This window comes from Lissotriton vulgaris, chromosome 2_1 (genome assembly GCF_964263255.1).
Source record: "Lissotriton vulgaris chromosome 2_1, aLisVul1.2, whole genome shotgun sequence".
Lineage (NCBI taxonomy): Eukaryota > Metazoa > Chordata > Amphibia > Caudata > Salamandridae > Lissotriton > Lissotriton vulgaris.
Genome location: NC_141687.1, coordinates 1,962,068,152 through 1,962,095,307, shown reverse-complemented (window position 1 = coordinate 1,962,095,307; position 27,156 = coordinate 1,962,068,152). Strand labels below are relative to the sequence as shown.

General features: G+C 44.4%; 1 protein-coding gene across 1 annotated transcript in view; it reads left to right on the top strand.

Moving 5' to 3' along the window:
- LOC147733564 (aminopeptidase N-like) overlaps window positions 1-27,156 on the top strand; it is a 262,708-nt gene that overhangs the window by 19,040 nt on the left and 216,512 nt on the right. Inside the window, exons 7-8 of the mRNA XM_086958150.1 lie at window positions 11,081-11,224; window positions 13,885-13,950. Coding sequence (XP_086814276.1) covers window positions 11,081-11,224; window positions 13,885-13,950 — 210 coding nt within the window. The remainder of the gene's footprint in view (window positions 1-11,080; window positions 11,225-13,884; window positions 13,951-27,156) is intronic.

The following is a 27,156-nucleotide window of genomic DNA, read 5'->3' as shown; positions in this document are numbered from 1 at the left end:
TGTTTGACTCTGGTCCGGTCTCAAGAAGAAGTGAGTTCCAAATTTTGGAAGCAATTCTGGAAAAGGAACGCTTTTATGTTTTCTTTTTTTTAACATTTTTATGGCTTCAGTAGAAGGGAGCCTGTGCTTCTCAGAGTTCTATTCTCACCCAATAGGAAGGGTTTCTCGGCCAGGGAGAGTGTTGTGGTGAAGAGCTTTATTAATCTAGCATTCAACTTGTAGATGGATCTTTGCTCATAGGGTAGCCAGTTCAGTGCTTTGCGGTCTGGGGTTATGTGATCACTTTTTTTGAGCCTCTTATGAGTCAAGCTGGCATGTTAAAGGTTGCCTTCAGAGGTTCCAGTTTTGCTTTTGGTAGACTCACGAGGGTAGCAATACTGTAAGATCACTAGTGCTTGAACCACTTGTTACATCTTGCTTATGCTCTGCATTTCCCTTGCTTGGATTTCCCCATTGCTTAGCCACTGCATCTAGAAGAATGTTTGATGACACACTAGAAAATTTGGTACCTGACTGCTCTGAGCAGAGGCAGTTGATGGCAGACAGGCTGAGCGAGAGAAGAACTGCTCCTGGTGGGGTTTTTAATATTACATGTATGGATCATTTTATTGTAAATTTAACTTGGATTAATCTGTAATAAATCTAACCTATATTTACTTACTGGATTCAAGAACTTTATTTGCTACACCACTGTCTTGAGATCCACAGTCGGAATGAAAGGTTATAATTTCCTTAGTGCCAGCAGTTGGTAGCTGGCACCTCTGGTGGTGGTACTGTGATCCTGTAAGAAGAGATTATAGTCCAGGTTAATTTCAAGAGATTTTGCTGAGATTCTGATGTGTGTACTACTGATCAGAGCTGTTAGGTGAACAAGCCATTCTTTGATGTTAGGTGTATGTAATCAGGAGTGCACTTACAGTGCCCCTACTTTTTGTGTGTCAGTGCACCTCCTGACAGCTTCTTTGCCTTTGCGCTCGTGTCTATATGCAATGCGGGCACAGATGTAAAGAGATTCCCTCTTTTGCATAGGGCCATACCCCCATGTAAATGAGAGAATGCCCTTTTGATGTTAGCTGTACGGTTAGGTGGAGAGATTAGGGTGAATACAGTTTTGAGAGCATTTATTTTGAGGTGGTTACAAGTCAGCCAGTGTTGAGGTTTTGTCAGTGTGTTGTTAAGGATACTGATGTCTTTCAGAGAGTCGATTTTCAGGTTGAGTCGAGTATCATCAGCATACATATGGTATGAGGTGTTAGAGAGTTGGAGGATTTCAGTCAGGTGTTCCATGAGCAGGGTGGGGGAGAACAAGGAGCCTTGAGGGACACCAATCATGACTGGCCTCTGGATAGCTAGAGCGTGGTTGAACATAACTCTTTGAGATCGGTCATGTAAGAATGAGGAGAACCATTTTAACACAGTACCAGAGATATCCATCCTGCATTCTAGGAGGTTCCAAAGGCTCTCATTTTTAACAGTGTCTAATACAGGTGACCTGATCAAGCTGGATAAACAGGCAGGATTTATTTAAACCTGGGTGCGTAACTCCACTCCTCAAATGGAGTATGCAGAGATTTGTTTACTCCACGGCGGAGTTAGCCGTTCTTCCCCCTGCCAAAGTCCTTTAAAAATGATTTAAAAGGCACTTACATGTTGTTTGCTGCCTCCCTTGCCTTTGCGCTCCCCTTCCTGCTCCTTGCATCTCTTCAATAATAGGAAAAAAACAACGTTGTACGACTGACGTGCGTGCGCATGCGCAAGTGTATCAGAAGTACAATGTAGTTTTTTCTATTATTGAAGATGTGAGGAGCAGGACTGTGAGTGCGAATGCAGGGGAGGCGGCAAACAAGAGGTTAGTGCCTTTTAAATCATTTTTAAAGGATTTTTGGAGGTGGGAGGGGGTGTAGCATATTTCTACTGAGTTTTTTTAACTCTGTGGAAATACGCGTAGAGGCACTACGCCTGCTATGCCCACCCTTAGATTTATTCTGGTTCAGAAGTCTCAGGTCATAGTCGAAAATGTAGACTATGACAGTTTCTGTACTGTGACCTGGTCTGAAACCTAACTGGTATTGGTCGAGGAGTTGGAATTGCACTATGTGATTACAAAGTTGGCAATGTACGCATTTTTCCAAGATGTTATACTACATGGTTTGTGTTCCTACTAAACTCAACACAAAGAAATCTTTACTGTTGATGAGCAGGTCCCTACACCATCCTCAGGCACAAGAACATTTAACCATAGACCGCTTTATTTATGGTAAATGCTTAACATATCGATTAAATTTTCATTTGCTTGTCTGTGAAATCTGACGAAACTGATGTACATAGACAGCATTCATTTCCCTTCTTCTCCCACTCCTCTCCCTGTGGGCACCATGGATACTGTAAATTATTGACCATATCACCCTGCCAGTAAGAACCCGTACCCCTATGCATATGTACAGCCATTCTAGGCACCATGGCCCTTTTTTTACCCATTGGAATCCCCAGCTTCCCTCCTGCGCGTATCTTGCACCCCCTCTCTCATGTATAGACCATGAAACCCTTTCCCTCTGCGCGATCCTGATGTGAAAGGTAACCCTCCTGCTTGACCCGGGCCTTCCCCATCTTCCCTCTCGCAGAAGCATCCTTCGCCTCAGCTGACGTAGCCCCCCCCCCCCCAGTTGTATCTGACTGCCCCTGTTCTCTCATGTACAGGTCATAAGATCTCTCTCTCTCTCTCTCTCTCTCTCTCTCTCTCTCTCTCTCTCTCTCTCTCTGCGCAACCCCGGCCCTGCACGCACCCTGACCCCCTCTTTCTCCTCACATGAACAAGTCATAAACCCTCTTCTTACGCAAAGCCCTGTCCTTGAGGGTCACGGCCGCGCCTGACCAGCACCTCCTTCCCTTCCATGAATGCCCCTCTGTTGACAAGCCTTCCCTCCGCACTCAATTGTCCACGCGGCATTAATACCACTCCTTTGATGACCCTTTCCCCCCCCGAGTCCAGCTGACCACACATGTCCGAGGCCATCGCCTGAGCCAGGAGATACCATTTACTGCCCTTATTGTATGAAGTCACTCCTCTTCAAAGGATCCTCTATTGGTCTTAGCCACCCCACCCCTTGGGCTATGATCAGGCGTACACATCCTACAAAACACTCAGTTGCGTGATTGCCCTCCCCTCTTATCAGCAGGTCAAGGGTCCCCATTGTGAATGTATATGGGTAGGATCACCACGAGGATTATAGGGATGTCTTTCCTTTTGCGTCACACCGTCCTGATTGTGTTATCCTGTGTTCTGTAGAGTATAAAAAGCCAGAGTCTCAGCTCACTTGTTAGAGCACCTCCCGAAAGACACTGTGTTTCGTGTCCGAAATGACTGGCTCTCCTCATGAGTAATAAACTCTGTTCTTGATTCCTGCTCCCAGCGCCCGTCTCTTTATTTGGTAATTATTCAGAATGGGAACTAAGAGGCGGTTTGCGCCAGCAGCCTGGGCATCGATAGGAATATGGTTTCATTTTCCACAATTGGCGTCCCAACGCGGGGCCCATCAGTGACATAGGGTTCGGTAAGAGAGATCCAGACGAAGAAGTGAACGTCTAAATGATCGGGGCATGCCTGCCTTGAGAGGGCCCTCGCCCGGCGGCCGATCGGCAGAACTTCACCAATTCTGAACGGACCTCTCTTGCAGTGACCTATTGTCCTGACTGGGATCCCACAGGAATGCTACATGGAGTAAGAGAAGGAATGGGCGCTGGAGGAGGAAGTCGAAGAACTATCCGTATGGTCCGGTCCGGGTAAGATTAAGTAGGGCGTTCCTACGCCTGATTGGTAGGGTGGTTCTATCCACCCAATTGTTGATTGATTGTATTGAAAATCGGTATTTGTATACCGAAATTGCTGATTGTTGATTGTTTGTATTGAAAATCGGTATTTGTATACCGAAATTATTGGTATTGGTTCATTTAGCTTTGAGGGCTACTTGACATATTGGTTCTCTTCTGAGAACGAGACATTCTCTGTTTTCAAACAGCGGCGAATAGGAACGTCGTCCCTCTTTGCAGATAGAGAAGGGTAGGTAATACAGACTTTTGTCCCCGGTATTAATCCGTCATGCCTACTTTTCTCCCCACTGAATTGTTTGAAGTCGATTGATAACCGATTGTTGTTCTTTAAGAATTGTTGAAGTCGATTAATAATCGATGTTGTTCTTTGAGAATTGTTTGAAGTCGGTTGATAGTCGATGGTTGTTCTTTGAGATCTTCCCTGTCTACAAACTGAGACGAGTAGAAATATTCTGTCTTCCTTTTTGGATAGCGAAGGGCAGGCAATTCAGACATTTGTCCCCGTTGTAATCCGTCATGCCTGTTTTTCTCCCCACTGATTGATTGAAAACCTGGACATTATTGTTCCAGGAATTGTTTCGTTTGAGGTATTTTCCGCCTGCAAACAACGTGGAATAGAGATATTCTATCTAGTCTTTGCAAGTAGAAAAGGGTAGGTTATGCCCCTTTGTGAATTCGTCAGTCCTACCCACTCCCCACTGGTTGGCTATTGTGGGGTAGCTCGCATGGTCCGCCCAGGAGACTACTCTTATGGAGGACATATGCTCTCTACTCATGGGCCATTTAGTAGAAATAGACCGACTGGTCCGTCCAGGAGGCTACCCTAGTAAATGGAAGTACATTGCTCGGTCCGTCCAGGATGATACCCTAATGAAGGAATATATGTTCCCCTTTTGATCGATAATCTCGTTCCACCCCGGACCATTTATTGGAGGGGACTCGTCTGGTCCGTCCAGATGTACCCCCCCCTAGTGAAAAGGACACATAAAAATATGAAGTGATCACCGTTCCCTACTAACAGAAAGCTTTAGCTCGAAACACGCTAAGGAAGAGAAAGAAAAATAAAAGGAAATCAGGCTAAGTCAGTAACCCCCTGATGAGCTTTTGACTTCACCAAAAATAAGAAACATTAGAAATAGTTCGTAACAAGAAATGTAAAATGGCAAAAAGATTTGATAGCAGAACATAGCCGCGAGGTAGCTAGGCTTCACTGCCTGTTCCTGCTCGCAACATGTCAGCCTCATTGCCCGCCCCGCCCAAATAACGGTCAAATGAAATAGAAACAACTCAATAGGTACCTACCCCCATTCCGGAAACTCCCGAAGTGCAACAGGTCCGCAGTTACGCCCATCCGGAAGGCGAGGCCTCGAGACACGAGGGACTCGCCTGGCCACGGTCAGGAGGAGATGATGTTGGGCAGGCGGGCCAAAGGATGACAAGGACCTCTCCATCCTTTCTCTTCTGCCGCCCTGCAGGCCGCGGGGAGAGAGGGGGCTGTCTTGCCTCGGCCGCCGACCACCCCTCTCTCTCACCCGATCCGGCTCTTGTCGAGGGCCGGAGCCAAGGCGAAAACGGCGGCGAATCAAGTAGTCCCGCCACATTTCAAATTCGCCGCATGCCATCGCCTGCTTGTCAAAGGCCGAAGCCAAGGCAAAAACGGCGGCAAATCAAGTAGTCCTGCCAGATGCCAAATTCACCGCATGCCGCCGCCTGCATAGGTACAGGCAGTCCTGCCACATTTCAAGCTCCCCGGAGAGTTGGAGGTAGTCCCGCCACATGTCAGAAAAGTGAGGGGGGGGAGGGCTGTCTTGCCTCAGCCGCCGACCACCCCCCCCCATCATCAATGGCTGGCATGGCCGATATCGAAGACGACGGAGCCGAGGAACGGCGCGGGGTCGCTGGAAGGGGGAGGCGGCGCGAACCACCCTCCCCCACCTCCCTCCAGGTGGAGGCTTCCAGCGACACCCCGACACTCTTTGCTTAAAGAGGGTCAACATCAGAAAGCGGTCTTCTGCCCAGGACGGGCACTCGCTCCATATCGCCTCTCCTCGACCTTGAAGATTCTATAAGAGCCGGGGGGCCCCCGACCCCCTGCATGGGTGCCCCCACCACCTCACCGGGAACCACGACATCGGTGCAACTCCTGCCGGCACCAGCCTCGGATTAGAAATGGCTAAAATGCAGCCACGGCACAGACTTGTTCAGTTCCGGAGGAACACCAGGATGACCCGGTAGGAAAATTGTTGCCGCCCTTCCCACTCTTTGACTCATGGTCCATATTGTTAGACTGTTAACCTTATAGCACAAAACTTTTTGAATTCCCAACGGAAGGCTCTGGGCCAACCATGCAAGACTAGAGACATCCTGACTGTGCTGGAACTCGCCTGACCCCACCCAAAATGGCGCCGACACAAAATGAGACTTTTTGAATGAACTTTATTGTACCATGACCATGCAATTTTTTTTACCCCGAGATATATATATAACGTTTTGGATAATGAAAGTAGATATGAAGGATATTGAGCATGTGCTTGGACAATGAATTGGCTTAGGGTGGGTACTGATTATGAGTTGGAAAATGAATTGGTGTAATTTAGATAAAGAATGAGTATTGGATAATGAATTATGAATTGATTAAAACTGAATTATTGACATGCATCATGCCTGCTCTGAAGGAAAATTTTAACACGATTTTATTGCACTGCTGCACTTTATGCAATGAACTGCCACCGATATCGTTTATTAAAAGTATTTTGAAAAAGAAAGCGTGGTCGTAGCAGTTGCCTTAATGAGTTTTGGATGTCTTCCTACTGTGAGCGAAGAATAAGTATGATGAAGGATGTAGATGAAAAGGGATCAGATATTTGACAGCTACAATTATGTATCGCAGGCAGCCAGGAAAGGTGTTTTAGACACCCTTAAAACGACTCCGCAGAAATGCCACCTGACCGTCACCCTTGCACCCGACAAAGAGGGTTACGACCGGGTAACTCATGTAGATGGGCAGATCGTCAATGATTATCTATCTGACACTACTGGTCAATCTGGGCTTAAACGCCGAGATGGTAAAGAAAGGCAGTACGTGGAGAGGGGTCGAGTATGTGGTAAGTAAAAACTTTTATCGGACTACTACATGCTGATGTACTTTGAATGCTGCCTCCCCACCCCTTCTTTTCCCTCCCTTCTGCAGGTCACGTCAGAACGTCGGCTGAAGTGTGGAAGAGCGACGGTCGGATCACCGACGAAACAGGAAAAGAGGGAATATGTGTGTGGTCGTTATAACGATAGGTTTTTAAAAGAAAAGACGTAGACTTAACATGACTGTTCCTCCTTAGGACATAGCGACTGAGAGGATAGACTGACACAGAAACTGGACAGGTACTGAATGACGAAAAAAAAAAAAAAAAAAATTTGATTGACGAAAAATTGACTAGAAATGACGTGTTAAATAATATAACTAGACGTTTGACTAGGTAGGGAAAGGACAAAGAAAATTGTACGGGTAAGGGTTGCCACGGCACCACCCGTCTAGGAAGTTAGAAATGTTGCTAATGTTCAAAATGCACTACCCCCTTTCTCACACTCTTGTAGATATAGCCAAGCTGTCCGACTGTTCTCCCGATCAATATTTGCCGTTGCCTCAGCCTGGAGAACTTTCCACCAAAGGAAGGAACTGAAAAATGGGTTAAGATCCAACCACGGGTAACTAGCACAGCCAGGTTAATTTCTGATCAACCACCCGAGGCGTGAGTATTGGTAATTGGGGACGCTCGCAGGTATGACAAGCGAGAAGGGAAAGGGGGGAAGGGCAGAAAGAGCTAAGCACGTAGATAAATAGGATAGTAAAGATACGTAGGATATATATGTATAAATAGATCTTGTAAACTAACAATTGTTTCCTGTCTTGTCGTGAATGTCTTGTATACGTATAATATATGCGCCGTCTTCCCTGTCTGAGTTTGTGTGTATGTAATGTACGAATTTATGTCTCCCCTCTGTCTGTATCTACAGGTCGCCTGACCTTTGCCGTTCTGTGTTGTGAGCGCACTAAATGACCTATTTTCGTACACGTCTCTCTCCACTCCCTTTTATCTCTCTCTCTCTCTCTCCACCCCCTCTCTCTCTCTCTCTCTCTCTCTCTCTCTCTCTCTCCTTACATGTCATACGTGTACCGAATGGCTCGTTTAGATTGCGGACGACTCTCACTCTCTATGAGAGTCTCCCTATTTTTCCTCCCTCTTTTTGGTAAAATTGTGCCCCACCGGCACCAGTCTGATTTGATACACGTTTGAACGCGAAGGTGTTCAGCGAAATTGACCGAAACTAAAATGACTGTATCTCGCCATGTTACTGCCTCTCCTTTCTGTAAAATGAATGAACTTGAATTGGCTGAGAAGGAAAGGACAGGTAAGACGACTAAAGTCCCCCAAATCAGGCCATTTATAGGGGAACTGTATGTCAATGGCATCCTATGTCTGTTCTTCAGAGACGAACACCAACGTCTAGACTGACACCCAATACCCAGATTGCCCCACCCCTTTGCACCCAAGCGCAAGCGCCCGAAGCATCCCCGCCCCATTTTTGATAGAACCACTCCTGTTGTCCCAGGTATAAACATAATGACCATGGGTAGCTGCTGACCCTTGAGGAAATCTTGTTTTGCCCGACTCTCGACGATAGCACCCCCGCCCTGTCTGAAAATGTTAGCCAGTTCTGAAGAGAAATGCTGCGCTAATGTTGAAAATGATGTAATGCACAGTTGATGGAAATATTATCTTGTCCTCACTCGAATCATAAATGGGCCGATGAATATACCTGCCATAAACTCAGTAGGAATGCTGACACATGCACTGCTTGATAATAGACCTCTGACTGTGACCGATGACCATAAGAACTCAAATGCGGAAAATTGAGGGAGGAATTCATATGCGTAGATATCTTCTTCTGCCATTTCTCTAAAACATTGTCTTGTACCTATTCAAAGATTCACGATCGCCGAAGGAGATGGGTCAGATGTGACGTACAGCCCGACTGCAGATCCTGGGACACGTGTGACCTCGACCAAAAAGGTGGAGCCGCAGAGCAACAGGATACGGGAGAGACCGCAATCTCAACGTGGAATATGAAAAACGATGGGTCGCCCTGAAGCCCTCCGTCTGCTAACCCACGTGTGCCTGGAATCTCTGTCCCCCATCCTTGAGCCCGGTTGATGGGCCTGCCTGCTTGTTATCCTTTACTCCCTGGGTCTCTTTTGTGTGTCCCAAGAACTCTGACCCAACTCCGCTCACTATCTCCCCTATCGACTATTTGAACAACACTCACCCACCTTCCCACGTGACTTTTTGCCAAAGGAAAAGAACTGCAATTATATGGGGAGAGGGTGTTGCCACGGAACTATAGGTGCCGAGCGTAAGGCGCCGCCAAACGGACTGCCTAGGGAACAGGACTGTGGTCTAACAGCGGAGGACTGACCGCACCCTGCGACGCGTAAGGATAGAACTGAGCTGGACCTATAGCTCCACCGCCGGTGCTCAACAGCGCCAACGAAAAATACTCGGATTAGAGCCTACCAGTGATGGCTCGCTGATAAAAAGACACTGGGACGAAGAGATCTTGTGTATTGAACTGAATTCCGCTCTCAACTACCTGGTCAAACTGTTCATTGGTCACATTTTTAAGTCAGAAAGATTTATGCTATGTAGTGCTTTTCATTGCCAGGAACACAACGAAAAAGTAATTTCCTATGTACTGCATTCTTCCCATCACCTTAACTGTCTATGATTGTACGCCACATGTTAGTATCAACAAAGTGCTAATTCGTTAACGATGGTTGTCTACCTGTAATGCCATCAGCTGAAAAAGAAAAAAAAAAAAAAATGATTGCTGTCATGTAAAAAGGGGCGACTGTGAAATCTGACGAAACTGATGTACATAGACAGCATTCATTTCCCTTCTTCTCCCACTCCTCTCCCTGTGGGCACCATGGATACTGTAAATTATTGACCATATCACCCTGCCAGTAAGAACCCGTACCCCTATGCATATGTACAGCCATTCTAGGCACCATGGCCCTTTTTTTACCCATTGGAATCCCCAGCTTCCCTCCTGCGCGTATCTTGCACCCCCTCTCTCATGTATAGACCATGAAACCCTTTCCCTCTGCGCGATCCTGATGTGAAAGGTAACCCTCCTGCTTGACCCGGGCCTTCCCCATCTTCCCTCTCGCAGAAGCATCCTTCGCCTCAGCTGACGTAGCCCCCCCCCCCCAGTTGTATCTGACTGCCCCTGTTCTCTCATGTACAGGTCATAAGATATCTCTCTCTCTCTCTCTCTCTCTCTCTCTCTCTCTCTCTCTCTCTCTGCGCGACCCCGGCCCTGCACGCACCCTGACCCCCTCTTTCTCCTCACATGAACAAGTCATAAACCCTCTTCTTACGCAAAGCCCTGTCCTTGAGGGTCACGGCCGCGCCTGACCAGCACCTCCTTCCCTTCCATGAATGCCCCTCTGTTGACAAGCCTTCCCTCCGCACTCAATTGTCCACGCGGCATTAATACCACTCCTTTGATGACCCTTTCCCCCCCCGAGTCCAGCTGACCACACATGTCCGAGGCCATCGCCTGAGCCAGGAGATACCATTTACTGCCCTTATTGTATGAAGTCACTCCTCTTCAAAGGATCCTCTATTGGTCTTAGCCACCCCACCCCTTGGGCTATGATCAGGCGTACACATCCTACAAAACACTCAGTTGCGTGATTGCCCTCCCCTCTTATCAGCAGGTCAAGGGTCCCCATTGTGAATGTATATGGGTAGGATCACCACGAGGATTATAGGGATGTCTTTCCTTTTGCGTCACACCGTCCTGATTGTGTTATCCTGTGTTCTGTAGAGTATAAAAAGCCAGAGTCTCAGCTCACTTGTTAGAGCACCTCCCGAAAGACACTGTGTTTCGTGTCCGAAATGACTGGCTCTCCTCATGAGTAATAAACTCTGTTCTTGATTCCTGCTCCCAGCGCCCGTCTCTTTATTTGGTAATTATTCAGAATGGGAACTAAGAGGCGGTTTGCGCCAGCAGCCTGGGCATCGATAGGAATATGGTTTCATTTTCCACATGTCATTCTATTAAAATATACATTTCAAATAATAATGTTGGTAATTGTGGGACAGCTCCATGAGTGATTAAAATTATTTAGCCTTTAACACTAGTTGCACTGTGGTTTACAACTTAGATTTTTACTCATTGATTTTTACAGAAGGATCTAATAGTACTGAACGACGTCTACAAAGTGATGGGGGTAGATGCATTGGCATCTTCTCATCCTCTCTCATCGAAGGAAGAAGAAGTCAATACTCCAGCAGAGATAAGTGAACTCTTTGATGCCATTTCCTACAGCAAGGTGATCACAATGTCTTATTCTATTAGAATCACAATATTTTTTCTATATTCACAGTTTATGTTCACAATAGTAAGCAATTGTTTATTTTCTTACATGGCTCACTATGTTTCTTGGCAATCAGGCAACTTAACATTTCTTCCTGAAATGGCCACGTTACAGGATATAAAATTATAGGCTTCTGGTTGTTGCAGGTAAACAGTACTGGAATAAAGTACATTTGTTTCGTAGGTTGTTTAAATTTACTTTTTTCATTTAAATATAAAGACTATAAAGACTGGTGAGTGCCTTTTCGTGACACCGACCAGTGCATATATATGGTCACCTTTCATATTAGTAATAACTATAAAATCATTGTGATTTCTGAAACTTGACTTTTATCTGACCTATCCTGCCTAAGATGGAAATCTCCATATCTCCTGTTCTACTGATTGGATTTTTGATGTTTTGGCTTCGTTTTTTTAAATAAAAAATAACTTCATGTTTCCAAGGACCTAATTATGAGTCTGGCATACCGAGGGGCAAAGGACTTTTGGTGGCATGGTGTGGCAGTCCAGCAACTGCCCCACCGGTGGTCTGACTGCCCCATTATGAGTTGGGTGGTCGGACCACCTTGGGACCACTGCCAGGGATCATCCATTGCCTAGCGTTGGCACGGCAGTCCCAAGGCCACAATATGCTTGGCAGGACCACTGCGGTCTCACCAGGCATGTAACAAGTTTCCTCGCCACCACATTCTTCATGGTGGGTCCACTGCCATGAAAAACATGGCGGATAGGAAACAAAGGGTGCCCTGGAGCGCCCCCTGGTGCCTCAAGCCATGTGTATGTAAACCGGTGGGCATAACATGTGCCCCCTGTGTGCATGCACACTAGTTCCTGCACAGCATTAACGTTAAAGTCTAAGCCATGCAGAAACCTTGTGTGGGGTTCCTATTACGATGCCTTTTTTAACGACACCACCATGGACCGCCACACCGTCTGCCGACCAGACCACTTTTAAGTCGTAATCTGGTGGGTAGACAGCGGTAAGCCTCAGCGGGGCAGGAGCGTTGCAATGGAAGCCCACCTGCTCCCACAACTCCGAAACTCATAATCAGGTCCTAAATCTGTTGTAGGATCCTTTTGTGAAGTGCGTTCACTGTGTTATTGTTTGAAGTGCTGCACAAATAGTTTGCACATTACTTCTGAGTTAGGCTTGACTGCTCCCTGCCAAGCTGCCTGAGGGTTCAGCACAGATAGGGTGTGCTTGTGACTTCACCCTGAGGAGAATTGTGGTTGCTCCTTGAGAAGGGTTTCACTCCCTCAATCAGTAACCCAATTTCTTACACCATTACACTGTTATCATTCCCATTATCTCTCAAACAAAAGTTAATGATTTTAAGGGGTTCTCACCAACTTCACAGTACTCTTTTTTCCAACAATAAAAAAATACCTTGAACCAATCGTTTTATGTCTGGTGTGATACAGATCTATCGATTCTTGCACTTCTATCTATTTATTTATCTATCTATGCAACTCTATCTGTCTGTCTATCTATGCAAATCTATCTATCTATCTATCTATCTATCTATCTATCTATCTATCTATCTATCTATCTATCTATCTATCTATCTATCTATCTATCTATCTGTTTTTTCCAACCTCTCCATGCATCCAACATAGCAAGATATGGCCAAAGCCAAAAGTGTAGATTTACTATTCTAACTCCACAACTACACAGTGTGAAGATATTTATATTGTCAAGATACATAGGTATAGAGTTAAGAATAGAAAATATATCCATACTTATCCAGCAATATTTTTATCCTCGATATTAAGGTATAACGATAGTCCCTTGTCTAGTTTCAGGACTCACACCAGCTCTTTGATGCTGTATCTCCTCTGTAAAAGCCCTCGATAAATATTAAATACGCTACCCTTAGTGTTAATCAAGAAGAAGTGCCCCTTAAGCATGGAGTGTATAATTTACTACTATTTTTTAGTTATCAGCATGAATACCTCTATAAAATGATATGGGGTGAAAATGCTTAACAGTTCTGCATCATTATTTTATCTTCACTGTTTAGTTAATAATCCCACAACTGTGAAACAGACCCGCTATGTTTATACTAATGTCTGATATTATAACCATTACAGCATGACATCATTTGGACTCTTCAATGACAGTGTTGTGGAACTATTGAATCAAGAAATAAGTGCGGGGGCGTAGCTTCAAGGGGTGATGTATGGGGCCATACTCCGTCCCTAATAAAAGTAATTTGAAGCCAATCATTGAGCATAGGTGCTCTAAGTTGGGTATGGTGTGTTCTCTGTCGGATTTCACATGGATTCTTACATATACACACAGATGAAAACACACAATATTGGCTGTTCTAACAACTAACCTTCCTCTCCATCTCAGCTGCCCCTTAAGCCCCCCTCATGGCCTGCTTGTTGTTTTGTTGTATGTTAACTAGATATGTTAGTGTGATTCTTGAAAAATCTGAAGGTCACCCCCCACAATCTTTCTTACCAACATGCCCTCCCCTGCATGAATGCCTACAGTGACAATGCTTCCCACTGACACTCATCTCGTAGAACCAGTGTAACAAATATAAGTCAAAATGTGGCCTATTAACATGCTTAAAACTGATAGGTGATATTGACTCATTTGTTTTCTAGGGAGCATCTGTCCTTCGAATGTTGTCTGAATTTTTATCAGAGAATCTATTTGTGGAAGGACTAAATGTAAGTATTGATTGGCAGAAAAAACGTGTTAGGGTTTACACTGTATCAACCAAAGCTTTCCTCTTATTTGAATCAAATAAAACATTTGGATTTTTGCAGTCATTTTTAGGTCTCGTGTTTGGCAGCGCATGCGCTGTCTCAGCGAGACCTAAAGTAATGTGTATGTTGGCTTAAACTCCATGTAATTTGTTTTTCCTCTTGCGATTGCTTTACCTGTGTCATTGCTGTTGTTATGTAGCTTTCGGTTGGCTGTTGATCCTATGCTAACTTCTGTGTAGTCCTGAAGCAGCGGCGACTAACAACAGTTCCCGTCCGCTTTAATTGCGTGCAGTGTGCCGCGTTTGTTTATTTATTTTGGAGATAACCCCCTGCGTCTGTAACTGGAGACTCTCCTTTGTGGGATTAGCCTCTGTAACTACAGCGGCAGCATTGCATGAAAGAATTGTGCTGGGCCTCAACGCTTTATGTTTGCCATAAATCACCTCGTCACCTCGTCTCCGCGGGGCACCCCCGGCACCTCCAGCAAGTTGCAGCTGCTCCGATAGAAGAATGCTAACAAGAGGATTTTAGAGGGACGGTGGAAGCATTTACAAATAACAATTTAAATGCTTGAATAAAAAATTATTTTGAGGCATTCGCTCATCAGGTAATATGGGTGCTGGGCCGCTGAACTGTTCACGTAATCAAAAGTGGCGCGGACGGGCACATAGGTGCCAGCGTCCCTCAAAAGCACACTTCCAAGCTGTTTCAGGAAGACCCTTGTTTAACCCAAGCTAAACATGGTGTCAGACTCGAGCTGTAGAGAGTGCGCGGACAGCGCTGAGGGCTTCAGTGAGCGCTGCCGAGGTCGCTCGGCTCTGCAGCACAACAAGGGCCCTCTCTCAGGACTGCGGCATTTCGAATAACCAAATCCGACATTTTCTTGCGAGATACTTTTTTTGGAGACAATAAAAACAGCCACCAGCTTGCCGAAGTGTGGTGTCTGTGCCTTAAGGTCATTCGAATGATGTTACCAGAATGGAGATAGCTGTACCAATTGTGCATACGTTTTCAAGCACTGTTCCTGGGATAGCAACATTCTTTCAGATTCTTTCTGCTAGACGGTGTCTCTTGAGTGCTGTGAGCTTGGAGCTTTGGTAGGTCTCTTTTGATGTCAAGGTACACTGCTGTGTGCACACACCACTCTCGGACACACTCACATTCTCTCGCGCTCACACACACACGCACATTCGCTCACTCTCACACACTCCCTCACTCTCGCGCACACTCTCCCCCACACACACGCCCATTCTGACTGACTTCACACCTGTCCCAAAAACTTCAAGAAGCAAAACGCTGAAAACCTGAGAAATCGAGGCTGAAGTTTAGGGAACACATTAAAAAAAACAGAACAAAAGTTTTCTAATTGTAAATGAACCTTGGGTGGGCCAGGGGAGGGCTTAGCCCACTTGCCCTACCTCTAGAACCGGCCCTGGCCCAGAGCCCCTCCGTTTCTGCAGTGCGCACTCCAAAGCATTATCACTTTAGTTTTGTAGTGCCTTGTGCTTGCTTCAGTCCAGCATAAAGGGAGCTTGGAACGATTCTTATTAACCCGCACGCATGCATTGTTGAGAAGAGGTGAATGGATTGATCCAGTAATCCCATCTGTTCAACACCTTTCCTTGCAGCGCAAATGTTTATCACGACTGACAAGTTGTTAATGTGTTTTCTCCGCTGTATTTATTTAAATTAAGCATTATATTAGGTTTAATTAACGCAAATGTTAGTTTGAGGTAAAAAAAACAAAGGGGCATATTAACAAGATGTGCGTTAATAAAAGCACATCGCACATTTCCATATCGCCGGCTATCGCCGGATTTAATCGCCGTGATAGCGCATAATTATCAATGTGCAACACGTAGGCGAAATTAAATCCGGCGATAGTCGGCAATAGGGAACATGAGCGCATGAAAACAAGCGTTGTTTTCACACGCTAATGTGTGCCTTGATAATATGGGGGGGTGGATTCAGCTTTATGATCCACACCCCCATGTTATCAATGCCTAACACCTGATCAAAGCAGGCGTTGGGAGACCTGCGATAAACGAGTGTTTTCTCCGCTGTATTTATTTAAATTAAGCATTATATTAGGTTTAATTAACGCAAATGTTAGTTTGAGGTAAAAAAAACAAAGGGGCATATTAACAAGATGTGCGTTAATAAAAGCACATCGCACATTTCCATATCGCCGGCTATCGCCGGATTTAATCGCCGTGATAGCGCATAATTATCAATGTGCAACACGTAGGCGAAATTAAATCCGGCGATAGTCGGCAATAGGGAACATGAGCGCATGAAAACAAGCGTTGTTTTCACACGCTAATGTGTGCCTTGATAATATGGGGGGGTGGATTCAGCTTTATGATCCACACCCCTATGTTATCAATGCCTAACACCTGATCAAAGCAGGCGTTGGGAGACCTGCGATAAACAAGTGTTTTCTCCGCTGTATTTATTTAAATTAAGCATTATATTAGGTTTAATTAACGCAAATGTTAGTTTGAGGTAAAAAAAACAAAGGGGCATATTAACAAGATGTGCGTTAATAAAAGCACATCGCACATTTCCATATCGCCGGCTATCGCCGGATTTAATCGCTGTGATAGCGCGTAATTATCAATGTGCAACACGTAGGCAAAATTAAATCCGGCGATAGTCGGCAATAGGGAACATTAGCGCATGAAAACAAGCGTTGTTTTCACACGCAAATGTGTGCCTTGATAATATGGGGGGTGGATTCAGCTTTATGATCCACACCCCCATGTTATCAATGGCTAACACCTGATCAAAGCAGGCGTTGGGAGACCTGCGATAAACGAGTTTATCGCAGGTCTCCTTCTCCCAACGCCTGCCTTGATGATAGGGTGTTAACACCTCCAACCACATTTTACATGTGGTTGGATGTGGGAACGCCCACCCTGCATCCCATTAGCGTTATCTATCGCCTCCAGCGCGGGGCGATGGATGACGTCAAGAATACGTCTCTAACTCAGGTTAAAGACGTATTGGGAATAGTGCAATAAAAGAAATGCATTACCGTCTTTAAAAAGTCGCTAACGCATTTATCGCGGGCTTGGTAATATGCCCCAAAAAGTGGAGAAGATGTGGCGTAACAACCAGAGCTACCGAAGGGTCGTCTCAACATCCTGTGTTTCTGGGCAAATCACTTAATCTGCCCGTGCCTATAAATAATGCATGTGACCTCATGTGGTGTAATTGGCGCGCAGATGTATCTGCCCATTGACGCAGAGCGTGAAAGTCCAAGGTAACTGGGTATTCAATGTATGAATGCAATAACATCTGGTCACTGCTACAGTGAAAGCGTACGAGGGGAGCCTCTCACTGCTAGTATCAGAGCTGAGGTATGAATGCAGTAAAGTCTGGCCCCTGCTGCAGCGTGAGGAAGGCTCAATAGGAATATAGACACAACATCAGTGCTTGTTGGTGAGCACTGCTCGGTTAGGTGAGCAGTGACTCCTCCACACCACCCCTCCCCTCACTTCACTTTGATAACTGCTGTTGTAGTGTGAGCAATACAGGTAGATGTTCAGTGGCACCTTGTCTCTGGTGTAGTGTTGTGGGGGCAAGGTATGGTCCCGTCACTGCTTGTCACTGCTGCACTGTGAGGGCCTAGGCAGTTTCAAATAATTTGCAAATGTGCACCCCACTGCCCTGTCAGTTTTGTAGTCCGTGAGTGCCGTGACACACCCTCTGCTGCCATATGAGGAAGCCCTCTGTACAGTGATTCGCATTCACTGCAGCAGTGAGGGAGGCAAGGTGCAGTGCAGTGAGGGACACTGTGTGCGATGCATTCATCTCCACTACAGCAGTGAGGGAGACGAGGGATGGTGCTGTACAGTGTAAGCTACTTAGTTCTTCATTCTCATCTGTTTGGTAATTTGGGAAAACGTATGTGGATACCTTATCGCAGGGGTGTCGTGTGTACGACAGAAAGCCACACCTGCAAAATGTTCTGGTTACCCACTGAATCTTTAAACTAGTTTTGTTTAGATTAAATGTATATACCTTTGTCGTGTCTAAATCTAGAAAACCGGTTAAGGAAAAATCTTCCTGATACTAAGTTAGCAACCCCTGCCTTATTGTGTCGATACTATGCAGAATGACGGTATAGTGACCAAATAGCCTGCTCGTAATGGGTACATAATAGATTATGGGCCCCAAAAAGAGTCTTAACTAGCTTACCTGCAATAGGTCTCGCATTTACGCGAGTTTGAGCTATTGGTATCGCAAATAACAATGCCTTTTATTTTTGTTTTTTAAACATAAATAAAAGGCATTGTCATTGACAATGCCAATAGCTTAAACTCACGTTATTGCGAGACCTATTGCATTGCAAATGCTTGTTTTCTCTGCAGTTCCTCCCAGGCAGCTGGGACTAACTACTGTCTCATTCCGCTATGGGTCTTTTTGTGATCTTAGGGGGACTTTTTTTTCTTCTTGGTTTTCTGGTCTATTACTATTACTGTTTGCCTGTGTTCAGCTTTGTTGCTGTAGCTGCTTATTTGTAAATATTGCATTCCTCCCTCCCATGTCCCTTTACCACCCCAGTTGTCTTAGTACTGCCTCCAGCTCTGCTTACTGTATTTTTTATTTGTTTTTTAAACTTTTCGAAGTCCACTGCAATTGGGCTTCTTTTGGTAGGATTTGTTTTATTTTGGGCTTTCTTTTAAAGGTCATTGGGTTTATTTGCAAATACACCGAGCTGCAATCATGGTTGCAGCCCAACCAGTCTATGAGCATCGCTGAATTGCAGCAAGTAGGTGTCTGATGTCTTCTATTGTAAGGGTCCTGGTAGGCAGCGCTCTCCCAACATTGCTTTTTTTGGTTGCAAGTTTATATAGTGCAAACCTGACCCGGAAGTTCACTGCTTTATTTTTGGGCAGTTTATATAGTGCAAACTTGCTTGATCCTCCCGCCGCTAGGCTACTAAAAATATGGGGCAAGGGGCAGGAAATGCTCTTCCAACATGGCGCCGACTGCAGCTACAAGGGCTCGCTGCTCTGCTACAACAGGTGGGAGAAGGTGGCTGGTAATTTGGGCATTTTAAACTTTAGTCCCGCCTCTAGGCTGCCTGTGTCATTGAGAGCACGTGCATGTGGAGCCCCCATTCTCTGGCACTCTTTGCGTCTCGTGCCAGGAGCATGGAGTCAGCGGCGCTCGCTGCAGGTGTTGCACTGAACACTCAAAGTCCTCTTTGGCTGCAGCATGGCTTGGCTTAGCTCCCTGCCACTGCAGGCAGTGCTGGTGCTGGCAGTTCAAACAGTATACTTCTACCTGTATTTGGTACTCTTTTGTAACATGCACACGTCACTTTTCTCTTGTAACACACGGTTTGCTACCTCTTACATTTTGTTTGCTTTAGATACTTGCACAAGTGCCACCAGAGCCTACGTAAGGTTTGTTCATGTGGTTTGAGAGTCTGCCATTTATTGCAGTATTATACGTCTACTTGTACTTTGTACGCTTTTGTAACTTGCACACATGTCACTTTTTCCTCCTGTAATGTACCTTTTGCTACCTCTTGTACTTTGTTTGCTCTTGATACTTGCACAATTGTCACTTTTGCCTCATGTAACGTAACGTTTGCTTTTGTAACATGCTGACTTGTAATTTTCTCCTCATGTATCATTACTGTTCCTACTGTGAAGCGCTCTGACACCTTCGGGTAAAGTGCGCACTATATAAAAACGCATAAAATAAATAAATAAAGTGGTCATTCAGGTGCTGCGAACGTAGCTCTGCTTAAAGACTAGAAGGATGTCTCAGAGCTGGCTCAGCAGCATGCAGGTGAGACCCCAGGACATTGTATGAAAAAAAAAGAAATGCTATCCGCTTGCTCTCGGTTCATTCACTTTCCAGGTATGGGAAATTAAGGGATTTGCCCTGAATCAGGGGATGCTTGAGCCTCCCCTCGTCAGGCTACATCGGAATTGTATTATATTGCAATTGCATTTATATAGCGCTTACTACCCCTGACGAGGCGTCAAAGCGCTTTTTCGGCGAGTGGGGCGCTACTCCGGGACCCTTAGAGGGTTAGTGTTGCATTAGTATAGTGTAACATGCAAGTACATTTTAAGTGGTGGATAGGTTAGTCAGTTATTTGGAATGATAGCAGAAGGATAGAGGAGGACAAAGGTTTGTACTTATATAGCGCTTGTTGACGCAGGCTATTCAGGAAGCCTACAAAGGATTAGTGGTGAATTAATATGGTGAAATTTAAACCTTTCCCATGAGAGTCGTGCTTGAATCCCCTTCCTTCCTTCACTGCTCCTGGTTTCATTTTTGGTATATTTTAACATTCACAGGGCAACCCCTCTTCCAACTCTGCTTAATTGTATTCCGAGTAACAAATCTTAACATTGAGCAAACCTGCAGTTTTTTTTTTTCGATAAGAATGTTATGCTTCCATTAAAAAAGTGTTGATTTAGAATATAGGTTAGAAAGAGTGTTTTTTAAATGATTTGCTTTTCTATAGAATATTCAACATGGCTGTCACATATTGCCATTAAAAGGGCCTTATAATGGAAGTCTTCTTTTGTTTCTATTCTTCTTTCAAGCCCTTCCCTTTGCTTGGTGTTTCAGTTGAAGTCCCCTGATGATAATTTCTGGGTCGCTCCTTAAAGGCGAATATGTGCCCTTCATCACTGAAGCTAAAAAAAAAACACACAAAAAACTTGGGTCAACAATGAGAAGCAGACATCAGCTGGTCCCGAGCAGGGTAAAGAGCAGTGTACCTCTCCCCCAGTTTCCATGGTACGAGATTTTATTTGGATAATACCCTTGTTCTGCTAGGCGCTGCCATTGTTATCTAATATTATCGCCACTGTACTTGTAAGTATGCATCTATGCCATGCACTTATGTCAGTACCAATTGCAGCAGTAAGTTTCGAGCTTGCTGAGCCATTTGGCTTACCAGCTCTGCGAAATGAGAGCCGTCCAGCACAATGTTCTCTCCTTAATTTACCCAGTTTTATTTTTACTTTTACTTATTTATTTATAAAGCGCTATAAGCAACCAAGGGGATACAAAACAAAACAAGGTCACTTTCAACAGGTAAACCTCAGGTAGTCGTGCATTGTCGTAAGTGGATGGGGAGTTGGTTGCAGTGTCGAGGGGCCAGGTGGTAGAAGCCTTTGCCACCCATGCGCACTTTTTTGAAGCACAAGATTTGCAAAAGTGCTTTAGATCCGTAATGGAGGGGTCTGGAAGGCAGGTACCTGACAAATTTGTCTTTTAGGTAGCTAGGACCTAGGATGTTTAAGGTACGTTAACTGTACCTCTACCATCTCTATGCGGATGACACCCAAATCTACCTCAAGGTGTCTTCCCCTCATGATCTCTCACTACTCAACTCTACTCTCAACTCTATTCACAACTGGATGTTAGTTCACCAACTCATTCTCAATCCCTCCAAAATGGAATTCCTCCTCTTATCTAGCTCTCTCTCCCCACCTCCTGTTCAATCCTAGATGGATCAGTTGAAATTACTCAACAGTAAACCCATCATTGAGGACTGCGCTAAATCCTTAGGTGTCATACTTGACAAAAGTCTCAACCTAATCTCACACATCAACTCCATTGCCAAGAGCGAACATTATCAGCTGCGCCTTCGATAGGGGATTTATCGGTTCTTCCCGGAGAATGACCTAAAAACCTTGGTCCAATCGCTAGTTCTCTCTAGACTGGATTATTGTAATTCTCTTCGGACTGGCCTTCACGAATCTCACCTCTCCCCCCTCAAATCCGTCCTCCACTCAGCAGCTCGCTTCATTTCAGGGTCCAACCGAAGTAACCACATCACTCCTATCCTGTCTTCACTCCGATGGCTTCCCATCGAGGCTAGAGCTATTTACAAAACGGCGTGCATCACCCACAAAGCTTTGCACTCCTCCTCCCCTCGCTATCTGGCGAATAAACTGAAATTGTCTGGAGGCTCAAGACCTTCACGGAATGCGGAAAAGTTTCTTCTTGAGCCCCTCTCCTTCAAAAGGGAAAAAGTGATGGCACAATCGTTCTCAGGTAATGCGGTCAGAATCTGGAACTCGCTTCCTCCTTCGCTCCGTGCCATCTCCTCCATCCAGATCTTCAAAGCGGACCTCAAATCTCTTCTATTCCAAAGATACTTTCAGAACGAATTCCCTCCTTCTCAGACCCCACCAGGAAATTCTTTAGTCATTGTAAATTTGTCATATATATTTATATTTTGTTTGTACATTCTGTGCTCGATGCTTTTGATATTGTGTTCCTTTTACCTGCGTTGTTTTGATTCTATGGCCTGCTATTTTTCGCCAGGAAGCTCTTAAGTCATTGTAAATTTGTCATATACATTCATATTTTTGCCCGTACATTCTGTGCTTGCTGTGCTTGAGATTGTGTTCCTTTTGCCTGCTACTTTTGTTTTGTTCCATTCCTGTAACAGTTCTCTCATGTAACGTAACTGGTTCTATTGTACAGTGCTCTGACACCTTCGGGTAAAGTCCACGCTTTATAAAAATGCATTAAATAAATAAAAGAGTACCATTTGGGTTGGCAATATTCATGTAGGTGTGGGAAGCATGTAAGGTGGGAGTCTTCAAGGTTACCAGATACTCTAAACTTCCACCGATTAGTTCCCCAAAAACGTTTTGATGGGTTAGCACTGTATAAGGAGGTCACTATTTGCACCCCAGGTACATGGGAGGACTATAGACACTCTTCTTGGTAATGTAGGGACATCATTGCAGAACTCGAGTCTGTTCTTAAAGTTTAGTTTTTTGTTTCCCCCCCCCCCCCCCTAGTTGTCCTTGTAGGCTGCTTTGTTTATTCAAGGGGACTGTCCTGCAGATAGTTACTGTGATTAGTGGAACATGTATTTATGAAGGCCACATTTCTTATAGTGGTGTTAATATTCCTTGGGCGGCTGTTCCAGAGTTTTGTGGCTTGTAATGAGAATGTTAGATGTTCAAACAAAATACAGAAACTGTCCTATCCCCAAATCTCTTACCCTTTTTGATTCAAGAGCACTATGACTGACTTGCACTGCCCATACAGCCTTTCAGAGGTGAGCCTATAAAATGAATTCAAGTTTCACACCACAGTTTTAACACTAATGTTACCATGCGCTTGGAATGCCACCATGCCTATTTTCGGCCCCATGTGGGCCCACACACTTTTCGTTAGCTTAAAGCAGTGCATAAATTACGTGGCAGCACTTACTAATGAGCCAGTATAGATTAAACATTGGTCAAAAAATAAGATCTTTCTTTTCACTTTTACAATTGAATCATAAGGGCTGCACAGAGAACAACCAACTTATTTGGTGTCTCATCTGAGGCAGGTCACCTGTGCGTAGATACTAACCAACAACCGTTTTCCTCGCTTCAACTGCACAAGCGTGCACATATGTGCACATGTTCGTGAGCAAAAGACACACAATTTATGGACGGAATGCAGAACAAATCAAAACATTCACCCCCAGTCAAGAGCATTGGGTTAAAGCCATCATTCAAATCAATTTAATTCTTGCTTTATTTCGATTTTGGTTGCAAATCATAAAAGCATACAATAAAATGATCATACATAAAAACATTACAATAAAAATACCGTACCTAAGTACAAAAGAACAATAAGAAACATGATATTTACAAGTTAAAAAATATATGCCCTACCTCATCTTTTACAAGGAAACAGAAAAGGGCATATACATAACAACTAATTGATCTTTAGTTAAGACGATTCACAACCAACAGAATAAATCCGTTAAAGTTAAAAATGACATTACATGTTTATGTTAATAAATTTCAGAGCTGGTCTCCGTACAATATTAATCTAAATTCCTACGATGGCGAACAATACATTTAAGAAAGCTAACTACTATAAATACCAACTGGTCTCCCTCCAACATCTGTAAAAAAAGTAAAGCTGGGCGACATTGTCTATAACCAATACGCCTCAGGAACGGAATAAGCCATTTTTTCCTGGGTTCAGTATAAAATTTACAGAAAAGAATGGTGTGCAAAGTCGATTGCAAAGAAGTGTCATCACAGGGACAGCAAGAAAGTTCTTTAGCCCAGTTGTTTCGAGCTGGAAATGCAACCATTCGATGGAAAAAGTTCATCCTAAATCTTACCAAAAGATAACGCTCGTAACTCGTGGTGTTAAAAGTGAGGTACGGCTGTATAGTGGGTACCAATTGTATCATTAAACTGTGGGTAACAGAAGGTTTGGCGGCTTTGCTCATCAGTCTCAGCTCCTCAAGATGGGCGAGACATTTCTTTTTTAAGGCCTTCCTCGAAACCTCACGTATTGAGGAGGGATTATGATAATATTTATCCCAACCCAAGTCGTGAAAAAACCTCGCAATGTACCACAACCACCTGGACCTGCAAGCATTGTCCATTGTTCGACAGTCGGATAGAATAGACTGGGTAAGGGTTGCTTTATCCGAAGTCCAAATCCTGCGCCATAATAAAAGTGGTTCAACTTTAGCTAGGTCCATCACATATAAAAGACGCAGCTCTGTATGACAGGCAAAGCTACCCGCACTCCCCGGAACTGCAAGAAGAAACCTCAGAAAAGAATTTTCGCCTCTCTGAATGCTATCCGTAACCACAAAACCCCAATGACCCGCCCCGTACAAAGCCACAGATAGGCATTTAGCTTTATAGATCATAATAATTTCAGGGGGAGCTCTCTTTCCCAACTTCCTGGTAAAATTGACATGGGCTGTAGTTGTTCTTAAAAAAGAAGTTTTCTCGTTTCTACAGCTGGTTTCCAGGATAGTTTGTGATCTATTGTTATGCCTAAATAGGAGTATTTTTGTGTAGTTGCTATTTTTTCTTTATTTAGATAGATACCCCTCATTTTACTTTTGCTTTTGTGGCCAGAACTTGCCCTCATGACAAAGGTTTTACTGATATTTATCTTCAGGTCAAGGCCTGCCATAAATGTGGAATATCTGTCCAAATTCTTTTGGAGTTCACGGGGGGTACAAGCTAAAATGACGGTATCGTCTGCATAAAGGAGTGCAGGTATTGGACGATTGTTCACCATTGGGAGATCCTGGCACCCCTTCATCATCTCTCTTTCCAGCCCATTAGTATATAGTGTAAAGAGGAAAGGGGCCAGGACACACCCTTGCCTAACCCCTTTTTCTACTGGGAACTCTTCCGTCAACCCCCCACCCCCCTCCCACCCCGTAACGCACTCTTGCAGTGGCATTTGAGTAAAGTTCCCTCAAGAACTTGACCAAATTCAATGGAGCCCCCATGTCAACCAGTAATATCCAAAGTTTGGAGTGGGAAACGCAATCAAATGCGGACGATAGGTCCACATAGACCATGTATAAGTCTCCTCCTTTGATGTAAACATACTTATCTATCAGTAGTGAAAGGTTTAAGGCCTGTTCGATGGTCCCCAAGCCCTGGCGAAACCCGTAATGTAGATCTGAAATAATCCTGCCATCGTCCGCCCAATCTTGCAATTGCTCTAAAATGTCTCGACCTGCCACCTTTCCAAGGGAGTCAAAGAGAGAGATTGGACGATAGCAGGTTACTGACTCCCAGTCACCTTTTTTAAAAATGGGAACTAGTACGGATTTTGACCATGAAACCAGTAAGGCTATATTGCAAGTTGCGTTCAGGACTCTAGTTAGAAGGGGGGTCCAGAGGTCCATTTGAGCTTTGAACAAATCAATAGGGACGCCATCTGGGCCCAGTGCCTTCCCATGTTTACTTGCTCTCAGAGCCTGGGCGGTTTGTTTCAATGAGAACTGTAGGTCGATGGGATAGGCACTATCTAAGACGTCCCGGGAATTAGAGTTCTGAGGTTTTGGGTCCTGAGATTTAACAGACTCCAGACCGACTGAAAAAATCTTGGAAAAATGGAGAACCCATTCCTTTTCCTCTATTGCTAAATCTAACTTTGCATGATTAATATTGTCAGTTAGAAAGGGAGACTTGACCACTTGCCAAAAAGCAGCCGAGTTTTTATGGGTGCAGGTTTCATGCAATTGGTCCCAGAGTTGGTTTTTTTGTTCTTTTTTCCTGTTTTTTAATACAGAGTTATAAGCTTTCCTTAATGATGTTATCTCGTGTGGGATCCTCACCAGTTTTCTCAATGCAGTTTTTAAATTGGAGTAAGCAACCGTGCACTCGTGGTTAAACCAACCCTTCCTCTTTTTTGACTTATGTTTTATTTCTACCCACAGAGCCTCATTGATCGCTTTAACGATCAATTCAAAGTTGGCAATGACTTCTGTATGTGTAGTATCTGGAGTAAGGCATTTCATAATGGATGGGTAGGCCCTCGCTATCACTAACTTTGTTATTTCCATAGGGTCTACTTTCCCCCATTCCAGCGCATATCCATTTAATCTGTTTAATGCCAGATTATTTTGTGATAAAATGGAACCCAGGCCACTCTTCGGTTTATGGGACAATGACAGAGAAATGCTGAGAGGATAATGATCGCTTAGTACAATTGTGTGTCTAGTGAATCCTGCGTCTATGGTCCTCTCACCATTTGAGACCAAGATGTAGTCTATAGTTGTTTGGTATCCTCTCCCGTGAAATGTAGGGGCCAGTATTAAATTCTCCTTGTTCAGGGTATTTGCCTGGACCAGGTCTAGCTCAAATAAGGTTTCATTTAAATATTTACCTAGGGTAGAATGTCTAAAGTGTGAAATGGGGTTTTCAAATTCATCCAGGATACCACAGATATTATTATTACCAGTGAGGCATGGTCCCAGATTGAAATTCCCCCCCCCCCCAAATAATTACCTCTTCATTGGTTGTCTTCCTTGTTTTGGTTAATAATATAGACCGGATCAAGGATACCAAGTTCACTGCCTCAACATCAGGAAGGTTATTATAGAAGTTCACTATAAGGAAGCTATCCCTGTTGTTTAAGCTCAGCCTAAGAATCAGAAAATTAGGATCCAGATTTATAGGCACTACTTCCATTGTATTAAGGAGGTTTGAAACATAAATTGTTAGACCTCCTTTCGCTCTGCCTGAGATGGAAGGTTGGGCAGGTGTGAAATAGGTTTTAAATCCCTCCATGTGTATCGCGTCAATAGCCCAGGTCTCTTGAAGCGCTATAATATCAAATTTAGGGCTAAAGTCCCTCCATTCGTCATTTATGACCTTGGATCGTTGGCCTGCTATG